Genomic DNA, 20,829 nt, shown 5'->3' on the forward strand with positions numbered 1-20,829 from the left:
TTATACTATATTTTGATATTTATGGTCTGTTAAATATTTTTATATTTTTTGAAATACTCCTACTCTTCTTTTTCTCCTTTTTTTTTAAAAAAAATTGCGCTCTCTCACTATTTATTTTTAATATATTATATTTATATTTTATTATCAAGTGAAAGTACGTTTTTGGTATCTGATTTAATTATTGTCTTTCATTTATTTTTAATATTTTAAATTCTTATTTTTAACTTCTCCATTTATTATGGTATTTCAACTACCTTTTGATTCTTTTTTTTTTTCTCATTCATTTTTTGATTTATCCAACATTATGTATTATCTTTCTTACTAATACTTTTCTAAATGAAAAAATATTGATATTAACTTATTATCTTAATACATATTATTAAATTAATTTTTTAATGTACAAAAATTAATAATATAATTTATATAAATATTTTTATTTTAACTAATTTTAAAATTATATATATTAGGATGTGCCACACTCACTTGTTTAAATTATTTTGCATACGTATCTATATTATGGGCCTTGTTGGTGTTAACTTACGGATCCGACAACATTTGGGCTTATTGATGGGACTTATGGGCCTTCAAACTGAATCATAATCCAATCCAAAAGCCCATGTTCACATCCACTACAATGTGCAAACACAGTGGTTACCACTTTCACACACACACGGAGAGAGAGGGAGAGAGAGAGAGAGAAGAGAGAGATGGAGGAAGAGGAGCATGAGGTGTACGGCGGAGAGATACCGGATGAAGGAGAAATGGAGGCCGATGCCGATGTGGAGATGCCTGCAGCTGATGATGACGCAGCCGCCAAGGTTATTATGCATTTAATGTTATAGTTAGGGTAAAAATGGATTTGGCACGATAGTTATATGCCTATATGTGAGCTTGATTTGATCTACGATTTGTTAGGAATTGGATGAGATGAAGAAGCGATTGAAGGAGATGGAAGAGGAAGCGGCCGCGCTTCGTGAAATGCAGGCAAAAGTGGAGAAGGAGATGGGAGCTGTTCAAGGTCTTCTTTCTTTCTTTTCTTGTGTGAGATTTGAAATTTGAATTTACTGATGTCGTTTTCCTCTTTGTCATAATTTGTTTTGGGTGCTTTTTTTATTTTTTATTTTTTTGTGTATGTTAAGCAAAATCTACATTGATTTATATGCTAAAAACGTGGTCTTTTGATTGAATATACCCTTTTTTTGGAGAAAAGAATAGAAAAGATGGAACCTTTGAAGGGAATGGTAAATGAATATTTACGTATGCACACATAAATTACACCACACTGCATAACTTAAATATTGAAAGATTTTATGCTTGTGGGAGGTAACTCTGTGCAGTGTATTGTGCATTTGGGGTGTCTATTGCACGGCTATTTTGTTTCAATGGTTCACCAATATTTCTTGTTGTTAATGGAGTATCCTACTTTTAGTGGAATTAAGTGTTAGCTAGCTGAAAGTTTACTGGCTAGGAGGTGAAGGTGGGGACTTATGCCGAAGGTTAGACCTTGCTTTTGATTTGTGCTCACCACATAGCTGAGTAGTAGGTACTACTAGTAGCTACTACCCACCTTTAGATGTTTATATTCTAGTTCATATTACTGTATTTTATCAATAAGTCGCACTTTGAGAATCTCCATGAGATGAGTGTATGTTGAAAATCAGGCCAGTTACCAAGTACTAATCACAGAGCATCCTATTTCTTTCTAAAATTTTGTTGCTACTTGACCTCCTGTTATTATCAATTTTTACAAGTTGGGGTTTGTTCTTTGAAGTGGCAAGGAGTCTAGTGCAAACAAATTTGTTGTATCTTCTTCCATACTTTCATGAAAAGCTTGGGGCATCGCGTTTTTACAGGAACTTTACATAAAGATTTTGTATTGTTTATCACAAAACTTCATGGTGAAACATCAGTTGAGAAGTGTGACTTGTTAGCTCTGCTTCTTCCCATATGGGGTGCAAGACTGTCGGAAAAGAATTTATCTCTAGTTGATAATGTGATGAAATCTACTATCATGTGGTGCTGTCTCATGCCAAACATTTGCAGTTGGGACAACTTACGATTAGACTTTGTAGGTTAATCAAATTTGCGACTCTAATTGTTGTACAATGCAGATTGTTATAGGTAGTTTAATTTGTGATTCAGTAGTCTAGCATCTAATACTTTATGGAGTCTGGACCCATATGGTTAAAAAATGATAGCAGAGGAAGCAATCTTTGTCTCATTGAACTGTGAAGAATATGTGTTCGTATTAGCCATCATTGTAATTAATCTGTCAAGAATTGGTGATAATCTTGGTAGGATATATGTGGCTTACCTCAACAAAAATGAAAGCAAATGCATGGTAGACTGATAGTATTGGCATGTAAAACTGAATCCTGAAGAAGTTCTTTGGTTTGCACAGACTCCCAAGAACAGATTTAATGTGAGCTGTTCTTCTATTGTAGTGGGTTAATCGATTGGATTTGTCTGTGAATTTTTCCTTATGCTCTTTCCATCATGTACTTTTTTGTGGTCTTCTAGATCCTGCTAGTGCTGCTGCTGCCCAGGCAAGCAAGGAGGAAGTGGATTCACGATCAGTGTTCGTTGGCAATGTGAGTGGATGGATATGCTTGAGTGCATACTTGATATACATTTGAACATGTGCATGTCTATGTCGTCTAATTAATACTTTTTCTTCTCAAATATTTCTTTCCACGTAATTGCAGTAGTCTTGACTATCTTTTGTCAGAATTATCATATTTCTGCCTATAGTTTTTCTTATGTCTTGTGTCCTTATGTGCTTCTTGCCAAGTATTGTCTTGTCGGAGTTGATAGTCTGCTTCATGCTTTTTTAGATGACCATGGTTTTGTGTGCCTCTTATTCCTACATTGCTTAGACGCATTGGAAATAAATCATACCTGAACGCATTTTCCCTAGAATGAGAAACTGGTTTTTATGGTTTAAGTGGTGTTATACATTTGTCCGGTCGGGCTTCATGGATTTTTTCTGCCTCTTGTGCGCTAGAACAAAATATGTCTTGCATTAAAAGATGCAATATACACATCTATATATTCTATGTTGATGTCTTAATCCAGTTCTCTGCACTCCCCTGTTTTTCTTGGCATGCAGTCTTGTGCATTTCTTGTTTTCTTGCTGATCCATCTTATGAATATGTTTTTTGTTCTCTTATAACTGTCTGATTTGAAGATTAAAAAATTGGCTTTTGCAACAAAGTGGAAACTAAAAATTTTGCCCCTTCGCTATAACTTTGTCCAAACATTTGGTCCCCGTTCATTATCATTGCAGCTTTAACAATTGATGCATTCTCATTTTGAGACATCCAAGATCATATGTGTGCCAGGAAGGACAAAGGTTCAAATGAAATATATTGGTGGTCAGAGTATTATATACTGTTATTACTATTAATCTGCTTAGCTGACACTTGAAATGAACCTCTTAATGCAAAAGAAGTTGCACTTCTCTCAGCAAGTACCATAAGAGGTGATGGAATGCTAACTATCCTCTGGTTCATTGCTCAATTGTGGTATAGTTATCTGTGGGAGGAGTTGGTCTAGCTGTCGTCTTTGACGATAATAGATTTTCATGTTTGAAAAGGAAACATCTCAACTGGTGCTCTGTATGTGATCTCCTGCTTAGGTGAGTGGAGAAGAGCCAACTTTGCTGAGTGTTTCTTTTAGGAAGTATCCATAATACATAAGATAAGATTCTATATAATGTTTGCCATAAGAAATGGGAAGACAACATGAAAGGATTGAGAAGTCCGATTTTTTTTGCACTGTGCTAAATAGAAATACTACTATCTTCGTCCCATAAAGGATCAGTTTTCCATGAATTGTTTGTAGCGATTGTTTCCCAAAAATTATCCTTAATTGTTCAGTCTCACAAAGGATAGACAAAATTTATTCTAAACTCCCCATTTTACAGAACTTTCCATTTAAAAACAAACCATTTATTACAACAACATTATTAACTCCTAGGACAAATATGATGTTTATGGAAACTCATTGTTGGATTCAAAAGCAGTTCCAGCCATTTGCTGTCTATCAAATTTCAAAGTCTGTCCCTTGCATTATGGTAACAATGCTGTAATTTCCATTTCACAAGTTCTTACATGAAAGGTATAAACTGTCAGTTACAGGTCAATTGACTTTTGGACAAAACAAAATCCCAACATCCTATGTAGGGCTAAAGAAGTAACTTGTTACAGATTTGCGTTTTCCTTGTGAAAAGAAAAAGATTGTGACACATGCCCTTCTATTGTTGTTAACTAGACTTTCTGATATTAGAGCCTTTGGAAGGGCATGGGGTATCATATATGACACCTGCAACAAAATATGGACTGATAAGCTTGTGATGTTCATTTTGTTTGATAGTATAATAGTTAAGGTCTGAGTATCCAGTTTGATTCTAGAAAAGATGTGATGGTTTTTCACTTAAAAATGAGAGGTGGATGTTGTTTGCTTTATGCAGGTAGATGCTATTTTTCACTGATGCGTATGGAAGTAATCTCGAAATTAGCCTACTTGCCATGGCAAAACCAAACTTTTTGCAAAGTTTCTGACTGAGAGAAATTTTCTCAGAGAAAGACATGAAGGATGAGAATGGCGTGAATTGTAATTTGAAACAATATTAGACGCAACACCACTGAAAAGATAAACAGAAAGATAGATGACTTGTTGTTACATTTATTCTTTATAAAATTATAATTGAACCCTCGAGTTGGCATTCTCATGCCACAAACAATTCTTCAATGAATAAACTGATGCCAACATTTGTGTTTCCTTTGAATATGGTACTTCCCTTGGCAAATTTTGTGAACCTTTGCTTGATGAAAGAGAGTGCTTTGATTTGAATGGATGAACATAGATTGAGAGTTCAGTAGCCTCGGAACAAAGTAATCAGAAGACAAATTGCATCTATTACAAAGGGAAGAGAAACCTGTTTTGTCTATAGCTACAGGCATCAGGTCAAATTCTGCTTTTCTTTTGGTTCATTCATTGTGATTTTTGTACTTTTCCTTGTGGCTATCAAAGACCAGCCAGGAAAGGAGAACATCTGGATTAGGACATGACCAGTACCTAGCAGACTCTTGAAATGTGCCAGAAGGTTTCCCTTTCTTGGACCTGCTGACGGCATAATCAATTAGGAAATTAGTTACTTGATGGTCCCAAATGGCTAGGTGTTCCTTATAAGCAGTCTATCTTGTCCTTAGATGCGAATGCAAGTAATTTTTTAGCTGCATCCTTCGTTTATGAATTGTCAAGCCACAATTTGTTCTCCCCTGATATGTATCTGCCTTGCTTGTGAAGTTCCTACTCTTACCTGCTTTCAATCATTACAATCTGCAGTATTGTAAAATCTATGAGGAAAGTGGATTCTGAATGTGGCTACATGGACTTCTTACTGTTATCATTCTTTGATGTTGTCTGGAACACTTTCGTTCTTTTGGACTTAATGCTTCTCACTATGATCGCAGGGTGGATCATATCCCTGAGTAGCATTGGAATTAGCCTTGTATAGTGATGGTGAAAGCAGTTCTTGTGCCCTTAGGTGGGCATGCGTAGTATTACCTTTTGTACCTGCATATTTGTAAAAAGGCAAGTTTTTAATCAAAAAGGAGAAAAAAGTTAAAAGGTAATGAGAGAAAAATGTTATGATTTCCCCATGTTAAAAAACATTTCAAACTGAAGAATGGGGAAAAAGAAGGGGAAAAAAGAAGCAAAAAGCTAAAAGAAAAAAGAGAAAAAAAAAAGAGAAAGAATGCAAATGAGATATGCAGTAAATTCCTCAAGTTCATGCTATTATGTGAAGGCTAGTTTTGTCCTCAACATGAAATATCTCGTAGAGGTCAAATGTAGTCATGATCTGAAAATCCCTCAAGAGCCCTACTATTCTGCAAGAGGAATTGAAGAGTGGAGGCTGGTAAATGACATGCCAATATCAGTGGCGAGTTTGGTTGCTGATCGCTGGTGGATGTGGCGCATCAGATTTGATTGGTATAGAGCCTGATGTGGTGAGGTGTTGTTACTCTGATGTGCCCTTATTCTGCTTTCTCCCAATTTTCCTAGGTCAAACCAGTGAACCATTCGAAGAAGCCTCTCACACCCTTGATATAACAACTAAATTGCTTGGCATTGTTTGGGTAGACTAATAAACATATACTTTCCTGTGGATTAATTACTTGGAATTTCGTCTATTGTGCAGAATATTGCTTCACTCTTACTCCTCAGCCAACATGTAACAATTTGCGTATTGCATTTTTATTCAATTTTAAGTGCCTCATTCTGGATGCCATATCTTTTCTATGCTTTGCAAGAAATAAAGTGATGATAAGATAATGTTGCTGAATCTTCCCCTTCTGCAATAGGGGGGCGTAGCCTCATACTTGAGCCTAAGTTTACACGGATTATCTATTTCAGTTGTATTACAACTTAAATCTTTTATTTCTTTTTTTTTTTTTTTAATCAGAGCAGACTGGAAGGTGAACCAAAAGCCATTGGAGCTTCTCCATGTTTTTATTTGTCAAATCCTATTGTAATTCATTTATGGAATTTTTTTTGACGTGTCTGAATAAAACATGCCAATAACATGACTTGTAGGGATTAAGTTTGTGGTATTGAGAGATTGATAAGTGAATGAGATGCAATTTTTACTGCAAAAGCTTTGTTGTAACAGCATGATTCCTGTAGACTATGTTCTGCTCTGACAATTTTCTTCCCAAGCTTAGGTACTGCAACCTCAGAACCATTTCATTCGAAGTATTTTGACATCAGAGGTTGCAAAGTTAATAATCTGACATTTTTGTTAGAGAAAGAGTTGTGTCAAGGGGACAAGAGTGAGAAGCCAATTCTATGACCCATTATTACTCTTAAGAATCAGTTTCTTGCACGATGGGGGTTTTCTTCTGAATCTGATTTATAAATTGAAACCAAGTGTAGTAAACGCTGATGTGCTTGTTTTTTAGCAATGTTCTTTCTGGAATTACTAGGGGTTTCAGAATTACAAGAGCTGAAGTTTGTTTTTGTTCACTTGGTGACATTCCTGTTTTAATTATATGCAGCAAAACTTGGAAAAACTTGTGCTGCTGCATCTATAGCTGACATTTGTCACTAGTGTGATTTTGCTTCAGTGCTTGAATAGCAAACTGCTTTGCTTCCTGTGGTTAGGATAAGATATCTGTAACTTAGAGAATGGGCGATGATGCCGTAAATTTGTTTTTCAATTCTCTGAACCCTGTGCTGTAGAAACTGTGTAAGGTGATATGATTCATCTCCTGCTCTTTGCTTTCACAATTGCACAGGACACAGACTATCTTTGGAAGACTGTATAATGTATGGCAGAGAGTCCTCTTCGTTCTTGCTTAAAAGCACTTGTACACAAGTTATGCAATCTGAAATAGATCAGAAGAGATGAGAAGGAAAAAAATGTCATTGGAAATTTTGTTACTCTAGTTGCCGCTAATTGAACATTGTATTGGAGATGGTTTATTTCATTTGATTTGTCACTCATTGATTCTTCAATGACAGGTGGATTATGCATGCACTCCGGAGGAAGTTCAGCAGCATTTTCAAGCATGTGGAACAGTAAATCGTGTGACTATTTTGACTGATAAATTCGGGCAGCCCAAAGGTTTTGCATATGTTGAGTTTCTTGAACAAGAAGCTGTTCAAGAGGCCCTGCAACTGAATGAATCTGAGCTACATGGACGTCAATTGAAGGTTGCATAAATATAAGTATAATCACATGACATTCCTTGAGTTCTAATCGCATTATAAAAAATTCCCTAGGTCTTGAAAGTTACACATTTCCGTTGCAAATTCACCCTGAAAACTGATGCCAGGTGGAAGTTGTAATTTAGAACATGACTGCATGGATATAGGCTTAATTTTTCAATGTCGAGAAACTTTTTTATAATACGCCCAAACTTCAAGAAGGATTTATGTAGTTATTCCTAAAATTAATGTTCATGAAATATGTTGGATTTACCGAAAATATCTGCAAAATTTTCTTGCAGGCTATTCTCAGCAGTTATGCACTTGGTTGTCTTTATCACTCATTAGAATATTTTGTTTCTCATATTTGCAGGTTATGGTGAAAAGGACCAATGTTCCTGGAATGAAACAATACCGTCCAAGACGATTCAATCCTTACCTTGCATATGGATACAGGAGGCCTTATGTTCCCCCCTATTTCTATTCTCCCTATGGTTATGGGTGAGTTTCTCAAATTCCCTGCAATCACTTATACATAGAATTAAGACAAATCTAACCTGTGTGTTTAACATGTATTTACAGCAAGGTCCCAAGGTTCAGGCGTCCAAATCGCTACATGCCTTATTACTGAAATACCTGCTGCAATTCAGCTTGTCCAGATGCAGCATTCTAAAGTCAAGATCCATTTTATCGCACTTTAATAGATGTATGAGACTTGTCCGCATGATCTATACACTTTATGACTATACTTCGTCATGAGCAGTTTAATTGCGGGATATACTTGTTCTTGGCATTGTAAGGATCTTGCCATTCCATGCCTTTTATGTACCATTATCTTATCAGTAGACAAGCGTTCCTGTTAGAATATAGCACGGATGAGCATTTTCTTTCTTTTATCTATAGTCCTTTGCTATTTAATGGACATAAATTGTTGGTTTTCGATGGAAGCTAGACCTAGATATTGTGTTGGTTGCACATGGGATCAAACCCTAATGTTGTTACTAGCAAACCAGCAACATCCTTTTGCATTCTGGACCTAAAGGAGAAACTTACTAGTGTCATTTCAGGGCAGTCACTTTGTTGCATTATAAGGTTGAACTTTTTATCCAATGAGGCTTAATAAGTGGCGGAGCTGAAGCTTCACGACTTTTGACGTCAGTTGAAGCTGCATGACTTTAGGCGTCAAATTCAATCAGGATTCTCCTCCCTACTTTAAATTGTTGGTAAATTACTATGAGCTCGTTTAAAGTCTATTATAATTATAAATATTTTTAAACAATTAAAGGATAATTACATTCTTTTTCCTGAGGTTTGGTATAATTACATATAAATTTTTTGTGGTTTGAAAAATTACATGTAACACCCTTGAAAATTGTTTTTGTTTAACAAATAAGTTCATTCTTTAGTTAACATTATCGAGTTTGTTAATATTAACAAAATAAAAAATAAAAAACAAATTATATTAGCTCTTAATTGATTTATTATTGACTTATTTCAAATCAATAAATCTTTTTATAATCAAATTATCCTTATAAGTCTTCACGCGTCAATGCATATAAGGAGGTATATTTTCACTGTTATAAGGGTAGTTTAGTACGAAAAAAATTATTTGACCTGCAATAAGTCAGTAATCAGTCAATCAATGGTAAATATCAATTTTCATTCATTTTTTTATTAATATTAGCAAATTCAATGAGTTAACTTTTAACTACCGGGGACTTATTTGTTAGACGGAAGCAAATTTTAGAGGTGCTAGATTAATTTTCCAAATCGCAAAGGGTTTACGTGTAATTACACTAAACTTTAGAGAAAGGGAGTGTAATTATTCCTAAAGTTAATGGCCATCTAATGAGTACTCCCTCATGATAATTTATTCTAGAAGTATTTATCAAATGATTATTAATTTTATAGGGTACTTCTAATTTTTTAACAATGACAAAATATTTATAATTGTAGCAGATATAAGAGACATCCGTTGTACAATTGTTGTATTGCATTTCTCAACTCCGGCATACAATCCATTTTCCCTCATCTAGTGGTACGTTTTTGATTGAGCAAAACTGTGGCAACTAACACAATATATAGATTATGTATAGTGTAACAGTAGCAAAATGCTCATGTCATGACATATCCACCAAAATCATTTTGGTTCATCCCAATCAACTACACAAAAAACTTTATTAGTTTTCGACCCAAAACTGCATAAATTAAACTAATATCTCTTTCAACATGCCTAAACTATTCAAAGAAATAAATGAAAATTAGCATATGTCATTGTTGCGTGATGAAAGATAAACTGCAGCAACTATCATTATCTCTTTTATTATTCTAACAATACTACTCCATCACCACCGTAAAATATTCAATTTTTTTTCCTGCATCTATGCTTTTATGCATATACTTTTTAACAATAATATTATTGATATTAATTTGACCAAGTGAAGACATAAAAAATTCTAGACACTGTATTTGTCGATGTGGTTTGAAGTTAATGTCGAGGTGGAGGATCTACTAACCCGTACACTCAACTCCTAAGTTTCATAATGTCAAGTCGATTCTCGTTACTTTATACTGAGATATCGCGATTAGAATAATATCAGGTAGACCCTATTTAAATGCAGTATAATAGAAAATATATGATATTTGAATGACTGCCTTTTACTGTTTTCTTCCATGGCTGCTTATGACTTCACCAATTTCTTGTTAGTGATGCACTCAATCAAATTGCTTCCTTTAGACTTGAAATTCTAAAAGCCCTTTACTTTTTCAAGTGTAAGGCATTAATGGTTTTAATAAATAAACATAAGGGTTAAATACATTTGGAGTACTTTAAAAATATAAAATTATATTTTTTCCGTAAAAATTTTAAAATTCTACTTGTATCCTTTCCAAAAATTTACTGTTTACACTTATCCTCTTTCGCTAGAGTTTAAAAAAAAATACTGATGTTAGTGAAAAACTTGCGTAAATTTTCGATTTTATCTTTCATTTAACATTATCATGTAATAATTTTATACTTAATGGAAAAACATATAATAATGTCAACATCACTTCATAAATATATATTATATTTATCGCTTTACAAATACAAATATATATATATATATGTGCGAATATCAAATAAGGAGCAAAATTAAAATTTTATGCATTATTTCTCGTCCAAAGACTAACGAAAAGCAGACAGGTGTAAACGAAAAAATTTCAAAGTGGGTGTAAGTATGATTTCAAAACTCTTTTGAGGAAGAAAAAAAAGTATAATTTCGTATTTTCAAATAAAATGTAAGTGTAATTAATCCTAAAAATAATAATAATTCATTCTTTACTTATCCTTTTAAATCTCCTTCTTAATGATACAAAAAAAAAAATCAAACACGATTTTCGCATTAAATGTAGATTTATCACCAGCTATCATTCAAGCATACTCAATAATATTAGTCCGTTGCTGACTTAAGGGTAGGTGAGAAATAAAATCATTAGACCAAAATATTTTAAAATTTGTAATCATTGATGGGATAACGAAATTATTTTATATTTTATGCACATCTCATGGGATTATATATAACTCTATTTTCTTAAATAATAATATCTAGCAATTAAGCAATGTATATAATACATATAATGATTCACGTGTTTACTCTAATAAATTGAGAAATTAATAGGAAAAAAATATAGAATAAATTATATTGACAACCCCTGAAATTAAATCAAATTATATAAATACCTCATGTATTTTATAGAATTACAGCTACAATTTTTTATGGGTGTTAGTGTAAGTTTTGCCTTTAAACAGGGACTATAATTTTAAAGATTTAGTTATAATTTTATAAAAAATATAAAATATTTTTGTATTTTAGTCTAATCTCATAGATACCGATATAATTTAATTTACTAAAAAATATAATATAAGGTGGCTAGAATTAATTATGAGCTGATAAGAAGTAGAAATAATTAATTACTAATGGGGTTTGAATAGCTTTATTTATTCATTTAATTATTTCCTTTTTGTCCTTTTTTCTACTTTCCTTATTTTATTGTTTCTTGAATGGAACCCTAATGAGCTGCAATAAGCTTGATTCGGGTTTGAGATCACTGTGATCCTGAGAATGGTTTAATTCAAATAAGTATTTGAGATTTGAAGAAACAAAACAAATATTGTACAGATTTAGGTGTTTTTCAAGTATTACGGGATGGATGGTGGTGATAACGGGTCATTGAGTCAGGACAGATCAGGTCGACCTAATCGGAGTAAAAAATACGTGAATTTTTGGTCCTACTTAGACATTTAAAATCCTATATGGAGGAATTTTAGTCCGTCATGTAGCCTTCTTACTTTATCCCATCAACGCTCCTCCTCCTACTATTTGTAAAACGCGAATAGAAAAAAGAGTTAGCTCATAGTTTACGATCAATATAAAAAATGAGAAGAATATAATGAAGTAAGAAAAATTAAATGATAATCGCAATATTTTCATTAATTATACGTATCAAGTAATGATGTTTTTCTTTTTGTCATAGTAATGAATTTTATAATTGCAATGATGAGATCTAGTTTATAAAGTTGTTACTAGCAAGAATTAGTGGCAAAACATTTGTACTTAAAATTGTAACTAATAACAAAGAATGATACATGTGTAGTTACGATCCAATGACAATGAATAATATTTATCTCTATAAATGTGTCATTAATTATTTACAATAATAATTTTATCTATAATTCTTATTACTAATAATTTATTGTGGTATGATCATATTTTTTGGTTTTCTGGTACAAATAAGATCAAGCTTACTGTCACGTAATAAATATTTTTTTTAAAATTGTTACTTAATAATTTTTTATTGATATTATCTAGTGACTTTGATAATTCAACGACACTAGATCTTGTGCTGTCAATATGTATGTGTTATTAATTATCAATAGTGATAATTGGATCTTTTTTTTAAAAAATTTATTATAACAAATTAAAGTATATTTATAATGAAAATTTTGGGTTAACTTGATATTTTATTGCTAAAATTAATATTTATTATAGAGACAAAGGTCGCTAAAGAAATGAAAAGGAAGACTATATAAGTAGCGCCAAAGTTCATGTTAATTGTCAAAGCGCAATAAATTTTTATTAGTTGAAATAAATCCATTACAATTATTCTTGTCGGATATTATATAGCGAACAAAGACAAATAAAACAATTAGTATACTGATCAATAATATCAAATAAACTAAATGTAACCAACATCTGCATAAGTAGAAGCAACCACCTACTATGCAGTAGAAACAACATCACAAGCATATGACGGGGTTCAAACTAAGGTCATGGGGCCTCAATCTCGTCAACTGAATTAGGCATCATTGGCCGAATCATGAGTTTTGGAAGAAAAATGGAGGGGCAAAATTGTCATTTCATACATTGCCATAATTTTGATGGATGAAATAATAAAAAGTAAGTAGTTTGAAGGGTTTAAGTAACACATTAATAATTGGAACTAAAAATAATTTCAGCATAATCCGAAACGAATTAGAGTATATAATATTATAATCTCTACATTATTGAAATATTCAAAAACCCCTTTAATCACTGTAGCCACATCAATATATTAGTTATTGAGCTTGGTCATCGCGCGTGTGTGACTATTCATTTCACTTTATTTGAGTTATTATAATTTATATATCGTTGTCAGCCATATTGATGTATTGTTCGATATATCAAGATGAATTGCCAATTTAATGCAAGTATGATTTCTTTTCATCAAATATTTTCCATAATATATATATATATATATATGTTTTAAACATTATAATACATATGTTACGGCTTCAACATAACTCTTCAATATATAAAAGAAAGAATATATATAAATCAATACATTATATTTTTTTTTTAAAAAAAAAAGAAAGAAAGAAAGAAAGAAAGCTAAAAAAAAAAAACCAACTTACAGATATTATTAGTATAATAATAAAATTGGTGTTGCGATGTCATAGCCGCTATTTGTGAGAGAAAACAAGTATTTTCTTTTAATATAGTATAAATGTACCTAATTATTTAAAACATTAAGTTTATTATTTATAAATATCCAAAAAACTACCGTCATGTCTACAATATGATTATATTTTGCAAAATTGAATATATTGAATAAAATTTTTAAATAAATTACTAATATTGAATAATATTATTTGGGGTCGATTTTAGATAAAACTCAAAACCTACCCGAACGTAATTAAGTTTAAAAAATTAGAATCCGTCCCCAGATTGAAACCGTTCCAATCGAACAGATTAGAATTCGTCTCCAAATTAAAACTGTCGCGTTCGAATGAATTAAAATCCGTCCCCAAATTAAAACCGTTCCATTGGAACGAAAGCTGGTCCGAGACCCTACCTATCCACCCCAATTAACATCCCTAGTCACCACACACTGCACAATGACCTTTGAGGCCTAGAAAAGGTGCATCATGATGGAGTTTATGAATTGTATTTTTCAGGTTACATTTCAGACACAACTTTGATGATTGGAATGAAAGGGGACCAACATACCACCACAAGCACACATATACACTCAGAAAGTTGTATTTTTTGTCTTATAACTTAAGATTTTTTTATTTCTGATCTTATTGGTGATGAAATTCTCACTTTTGGTCTTATAACTTTTAAAAAGTATCACCTTTAGTCTCATGATACCTTTCTGTTAGATATCTAACGGAAAAGGCCATGTAGACCTTAAGTGTATGGGACCAAAAGGGCTATCTTTCGAAAGTTATGAGAACGAAAATGAAAATCTCGTAACATATGAGACCAAAAGTATAAAAACTCTAACGAATGTGCTTTTTCTATTAAAAACGGAATGAAGCCATGAATCAAAAGTGTTATTCCTTAGAAGTTACGAGATCAAAAATAAGAATCTCGTAACCAACGAGACAAAAAATAAAAAGGTCATAAGCTATAGGATGAAAAGTATTATTTTTTCGTACAAAAATATGTGTCATGGACAAAGTATGGAATTATGTAATTTTTCAAGATTTTAATTGGATCCGAAATTGCAAATTGTAGTACAACTTCTATAAATTAATACTCAATAAATTATAACTTCTCTAAAATAATATTTTTTCTCTGTCTCGACTTGGGCGCAAGATCTAAATTAATAAGTTAATATTTTTTTGGACCCTTATATAAATTTATAGTTCCTTCAATATCATAAATTAATAATTCTACAAAATTACAAATATAACTAGGACAACTTAGTATAATATGATTCTATTGTCATTTGCTTCTTTTTTAAAATTTAAACCTAGTTGTATTTCATCTCTAATTTTTCTTACTGCATTCAAAAGCTCCGACGTTTCGTCCTCATACTACAACAAAAAATTGCGAAGAGTTGTTATCACTACGAGTGCTCTCTTCCGTGTAATTGGTTGCAAAGACATTGTATCATATTCAGTTTCATCCTCAATAGGATTTTCAAAAACACTAGCTACAATTTCTTCTAAACTTTAGGCCTCTAGACATCCATTTTGTATATGTTTTAATCATAAAGAATAATGTAGATTCGTTGAATCGTAAAAAATCTCTTTAAATTAATAAATTATTAATTTATCAATTAATTATTATCTTTCTCAATTAATAAAATTACATAATCCCCGATATTATTAATTTATAAAAATTTTACTGTAAAATGTTAATTTTCCCTGGCCATTGTACTTGCATCATAAACTTACACAAAGATAATAGTAACAATAAATTTTTTGCCTTTAAAGAAAAAAAATTACACTTTTGAGTCAAAATTTAGATATACCTCAAGGGTTTTTTTAATGTAAATAAACTCAAAAATTATCTTTGCCTACTTAGTTTTCCTTATAATTTTAATTTCAATTTACCCCATTCAACTTATGACCTATTGTTTGTACATCGTGTTAAATTAATCTCTTGTCAATTAAGAGGGTGTCTGGCTAAGTTTATAAGCTACTCAAAATATTTTATAAGGTGTTTGAGAGCTTATAAGCTCTAAATATTTATTTGGCAAATTTTATTTTAAAGAGCTTATGAAATCTTAAAATAAAATATTTTGAATCTTATAAACTCTTTAAAAAAAAGTTAACTTTTCTAACTTTTTTTATAAGATCTTATAAGTTATATAAAATTAATATATCATAAGACAAAAATATCCCTATTCATATACTTATACACTCTCTCTCTCACCCACACCCACAAACACACTCTCTCTCTCTTTCACACACACACACACACAGACACACCCCTACACACACTCTCTAGGATTTATTTTTTTAATATTCGAAAAAGAGAAAATATCATTATCTAATAATAAATTATTATAGTTAAATAAAAATAAGATTGTTATATTGATATTATTATAGTTAAATAAAAATAAGATTTGAGTTGTGGTACACACGCTAATAATGCACGGGTTTTTTGTTTTTTACATGTAAAATGATAAAAATATTCTTGTTTATCAACTGTTGGATATTACTTTATATGAATCATTGTTTATATTTAGGTAATACAAATCAAGGGCCCAAATTTGTCAAATTAAAACCAAATGATTTAGATTTAGCTTAACAAATCTATAATTTATATTTTATTTGATCGAGATGAGTGGCTGATTTTATATAATTTGAATATTATATATAATATATAAATATATAATTAAATTACATGTACATAATATATATAGATACAGTTAAAAGATATATTTCTAATATATATATATATATGTAAAGAGAGAGAAGGGTGCGAGGCGGCGGCTGAGCGGGATCACGACGGAGGGGGAGGCCAGGAGCTGCGGCCGTGGGGGAGGGGGGTTCGGAAGGGGTCGGGGGCTGAGGGGGAAGGGAAGGAGGAGGCGAGGCTGCGATAGGGAAAGGGGAAGATGGCGATGGCGGCGGCTGAGGACGAGGGAGAGGGGCTACCGTTTGGGAAGGGGTAGGCTGCGGGGGGAAGAAGAAAGGTTGCAGTTTTGTTTTTCTTTTTTTTTTCACATTTTAAATTAATTTAATTGTTTATAATAAAGAGTATAAATGTTATTGTTTAAATAAAAATAAAAATAAAAAACGTAAAATTGCGCGAGGAATTATTTGCTAATTTATTTATCACAAGGGGTTTTTTAATATTTTTTAGAACATAAATTACTTTTCACCCTGAGTTACAATTAGCAAACATGTATTTGCCACTTCTATTTACAGAATGAAAGTCAAATGATGGGGGAAGAAGTATTTTTCCTTTCGTAATTTAGGTCTTTTTATTTTTGGTCTCATTGATTATGTGATTATCAATTTTGCTGTCGTAAATTTTAAAAGGTAGCACTTCTAGTTACATGATACGTTTTTCTTAAATATTTAATAGAAAATGTCATGGGGCCGTTAAATGCAAAAGATCTAAAGTGTTATTTTCTAAAAATTATGAGATAATAAGTAACAATTCCTTAATCTATATGATTAAACGTGGAAAGAACATAAATTGTGGGATTGAAAAATATTCACTATGTTTGTTTTCATTTTCAAGTTATCTTCGGGATGAGTCAAAATATACCTAATATTTGTCGTCATACAAAAACACCTTATTTGGGTGTTTTTAACTGTTTTAGTATAAATACATACATATATACACACACATATACATAAATATATATAAAAAAAATATGATTTGACAGTGATTTGTCAATGAACAGTTTTTTGTCTCCCAATACACAACATTAAAACATACAATACTTATTTTAAATAATCTCTAAAAACAAACCCAGACATACGTATTATCTCTAACACATACTTATTTATCTTTATTTTTCTTTCTCTCTATCAAACACAACAAAACACTTCGAAAATGAATCCAAATAATATGATTATTTTCCCACACTCCATGTATTTCAAAAGGGCATTTCAATAATATAATATAAAAAAACACATCAAAATCCCCTTATTAATAGTATAGATACTGTGTTTCCAAAAACTACTTATATAAGACATAAAATCAAGTGTCTTTTTTATTTAAAAAAAAAAGAAAAAAACTAATCTTAAGATTTGGTCCAAATACAGATCCAATCTCAAAAAATATTAAATTATACCTACCTTTTTAATACGAGCTGCCCACTAAAAAAACCCTGAAATGAATTTTTTTATTTAATAATTATGATTTCTATTAGTATCTTAGACAAATTTAAATACAGCGCTTGAATTGGATATTTAAAAATATAAGGCCATACTTAAATATTCCGGATAATTACATTTTGTTAAATTTTGGTGTAATTACATGTAAATTCCTTGTGGTTTGATAAATGACATCTAGCACCCTTGAAATTTGCTTCTGTCTAACAAATAAGTTTCTCAATTAGTCAAAATTTGTCGAATTTTGTGATATTAAAAAAAATTAAAAAAGAAAATCTACAATTACCTCTGATGGACTTATTACTAATTTATTATGATCAAATTACCCTCATACGTCTTCATGTGTTAATGCATAGGGCTGTCAATGAGTCGAGCTCGACCATTTTTGTCGAGCTCGAGCTCGAGCTCGACTCTGGAACTTCGAGCTCGAGCTCGACTCTAGAACTTCGAGCTCGAGCTCGAGCTCGACGAGCTCGCCAAGATGGAGCTCGAGCTCGAACTCGAGTTCGGTTTCTCGAGCTCGAGCCGAGCTCGAGCAGATTTCAGCTCAACGACTTTTTGTATTATTATTATTATTATTATTATTCTAATTATTATTATTATTATTATTATTATTATTATTATTATTATTATTATTATTATTATTATTATTACTACTACTACTACTAGTAACTACTTTTATTATTATTATTATTATTACTACTACTACTACTATTATTATTATTATTATTTTAAATCATAAGATCGTATCATAAAATTTTTACATAGATATAATTGAAATTAATATATGTTCACAATCTGAAAAATTTATATATTTATAAATGTTAATATGACATTGATGTAACTATCATGTTACATTATTGAACAAAATAGGTTAATCGAACCATCAAAATTCAGATCAGACTGTTAGATATGATAAAACTTACAAAAAAATACGTTTGGTAAAGTTTTAGACTTATTGGATATACGGATGTCGAGATATCGTACTCGAAACATAAGAGTAATCATTCAATACGGTGTATCGTTCAATCAGGCCATGTGATTTTAAATCATACCGTCTGATATGATCTAATGTGCACAATCTTGTATATGTTTAAATTTCGTATGAATCAGGTGCCCAGATTTTAAGATATCGTAATTATTGATTAAAATTTTTAATCTCATTATTTATATAATAAAATAATAATTAAAATTTTTCAACCATCATCATCATCATCATCATCATCATCATCATCATCATTATTATTATTATTATTATTATTATTATTATTATAATTTTTAGATAAGATTAATTCATAGGAATTACTAAATTTTGACATAAATTTATAAAAAATAAAAAATTATAAGTGAATTACTTGTCAATTTAAAAGATATTAACGTAATACAAATATATATTAAAATAAAACATAAAGACTAAAGTTCTATATATCATATTAAATAATAATTTTAATTATAAAAGATATTATAATTTACTAAGTTGTTGATTAAATTTATTTTTATATAAAGATTAAATGTATAAATAAAAGTACCATAATTTATTATTATCCAAAATAAAATGTATGATCTTAATTTAAAATTATAATATATGGTCAATTTATATTATAAAATTGATCAAATATAAAATATAAAACTAAATATATAAAAAATTCAAAAAAAAAATAAAAAATATATATATATTCACCAGCTCGCGAGCCAGCTCGCGAGCTGGTGAACAACAGAAACCCAGCTCGAGCTCGATAGGAGCTCGAGCTCGAGCTGGCTCGACTCGAGCTCGAATTTTTCGAGCTCGAGTCGAGCTCAAAGTCGAGCCGACTCGCCGAGCTCGCGAGCCGGCTCGACTCGCCTGCCACCCCAATAATGCATGTGAGGAGGTATATATTTACCGTTATAAGGGTAGTTTAGTCAGAAAAAATTTATTTAACCTGCAATAAGCCAGTACTAAGTCAATCGAGGGTAAATATCAATTTACATATAGTTTCTTTTTGTTAATATTAGCAAATTTGGTGAATTTTGACTAATGGAGGGACTTATTTGTTAGACGAAAACAAACTTTAGGGGTGCTACATGTAATTTTTAAACCATAAGAGGACTATATGTGATTACACCAAACCTCAACGAATGAGAGTGTAATTATGCTTAAATATTCTATACTAATATAGAGTCTTTTAAAATTATTCATGCATCGATCAAGCATACTATGAAGCCAATTTTTTTCTTTTTTTGGCACAATATATTAAAAATACTAACATAGATTTATGAAGTTAGGTCCAAATATATAAATAGTCATTGTCTTTTAAAAAATTATATTTATATTTCTTGAATTTGTAGTTGTAGTTACAAGTATACCTTTTATTCAGTAGTAAAAATTTACACAAACACACCTCAAAATACATCACATTGACCAGGAGGGCCTGGGTTTGTGGAAGCTCTTGTGATTCGTGAGGGACTATATCTGGCTGGGTGGAGAAACATCATTGTTGAGAGTAACTGTCTTACCGTTATCCATAAAATCCAGCAAGTCTGGGAGGATCTACCAACAGTTGATGTGATCATTTAGGATATCAAATTCTCTATTTCTCTTTTCGAGTGACGTTGTGGCTCATAACTTAACTCGATTTGCTTGTTCGTATTTGGTGGGCGACTTCTTTTCCACAACTAATGTTGAGCGTTTTCGCTTGAGCCTATTTGAATATATCATCACTGATTTTTTTTTTTTTTAAAAAAATATATTACACTAACACTCCTAAAAGGTGTATCCCGTAATTTTATAAAAAATAAGAAGTATTTCTGTTTTTGAACCAAACATAAAGGATTGCAATCTATATTCACCCTAAGTACTGTCATTGGTCGAATTAACTTTCCACGATGTTATCTTTTCTAACACTTATTAAAAAATAATAAAAAGGGAAAAGAAAATCAAGAAACGCACACGTGCGGAATTCTCACGTGCAACAAACAACGTGAAAAATGCCGAGAAAAGGGTAAAAGAATTGGGACAAGCAGCCTTGAAG

At 31.3% G+C, this 20,829-nt stretch overlaps 1 protein-coding gene across 1 annotated transcript; it reads left to right on the forward strand.

Moving 5' to 3' along the window:
* Positions 1 to 652: 652 nt before the first annotated feature.
* Positions 653 to 8,609, forward strand: LOC105176444 (polyadenylate-binding protein 2). Its single transcript, XM_011099241.3, has 6 exons — positions 653 to 818; positions 916 to 1,018; positions 2,521 to 2,591; positions 7,528 to 7,719; positions 8,087 to 8,214; positions 8,296 to 8,609. Exons 1-6 carry the CDS (start codon positions 708 to 710, stop codon positions 8,342 to 8,344), a joined length of 654 nt encoding a protein of 217 aa, XP_011097543.1. The 5' UTR covers positions 653 to 707; the 3' UTR covers positions 8,345 to 8,609.
* The last annotated feature ends 12,220 nt before the right edge of the window (positions 8,610 to 20,829 follow it).

The sequence above is a fragment of the Sesamum indicum genome, linkage group LG13 (assembly GCF_026168435.1).
Source record: "Sesamum indicum cultivar Baizhima isolate 11 linkage group LG13, ASM2616843v1, whole genome shotgun sequence".
Taxonomy (NCBI): Eukaryota; Viridiplantae; Streptophyta; class Magnoliopsida; order Lamiales; family Pedaliaceae; genus Sesamum; species Sesamum indicum.

What these genes read in the sequence shown, in the direction of transcription:
- LOC105176444 (XM_011099241.3), top strand. Translation starts at nt 708, where the DNA reads ATGGAGGAAGAGGAGCATGAGGTGTACGGCGGAGAGATACCGGATGAA. An exon ending in ATGATGACGCAGCCGCCAAG is followed by an intron (nt 819 to 915) that starts GTTATTATGCAT and finishes ACGATTTGTTAG; the next exon opens with GAATTGGATGAGATGAAGAA. An exon ending in GATCAGTGTTCGTTGGCAAT is followed by an intron (nt 2,592 to 7,527) that starts GTGAGTGGATGG and finishes CTTCAATGACAG; the next exon opens with GTGGATTATGCATGCACTCC.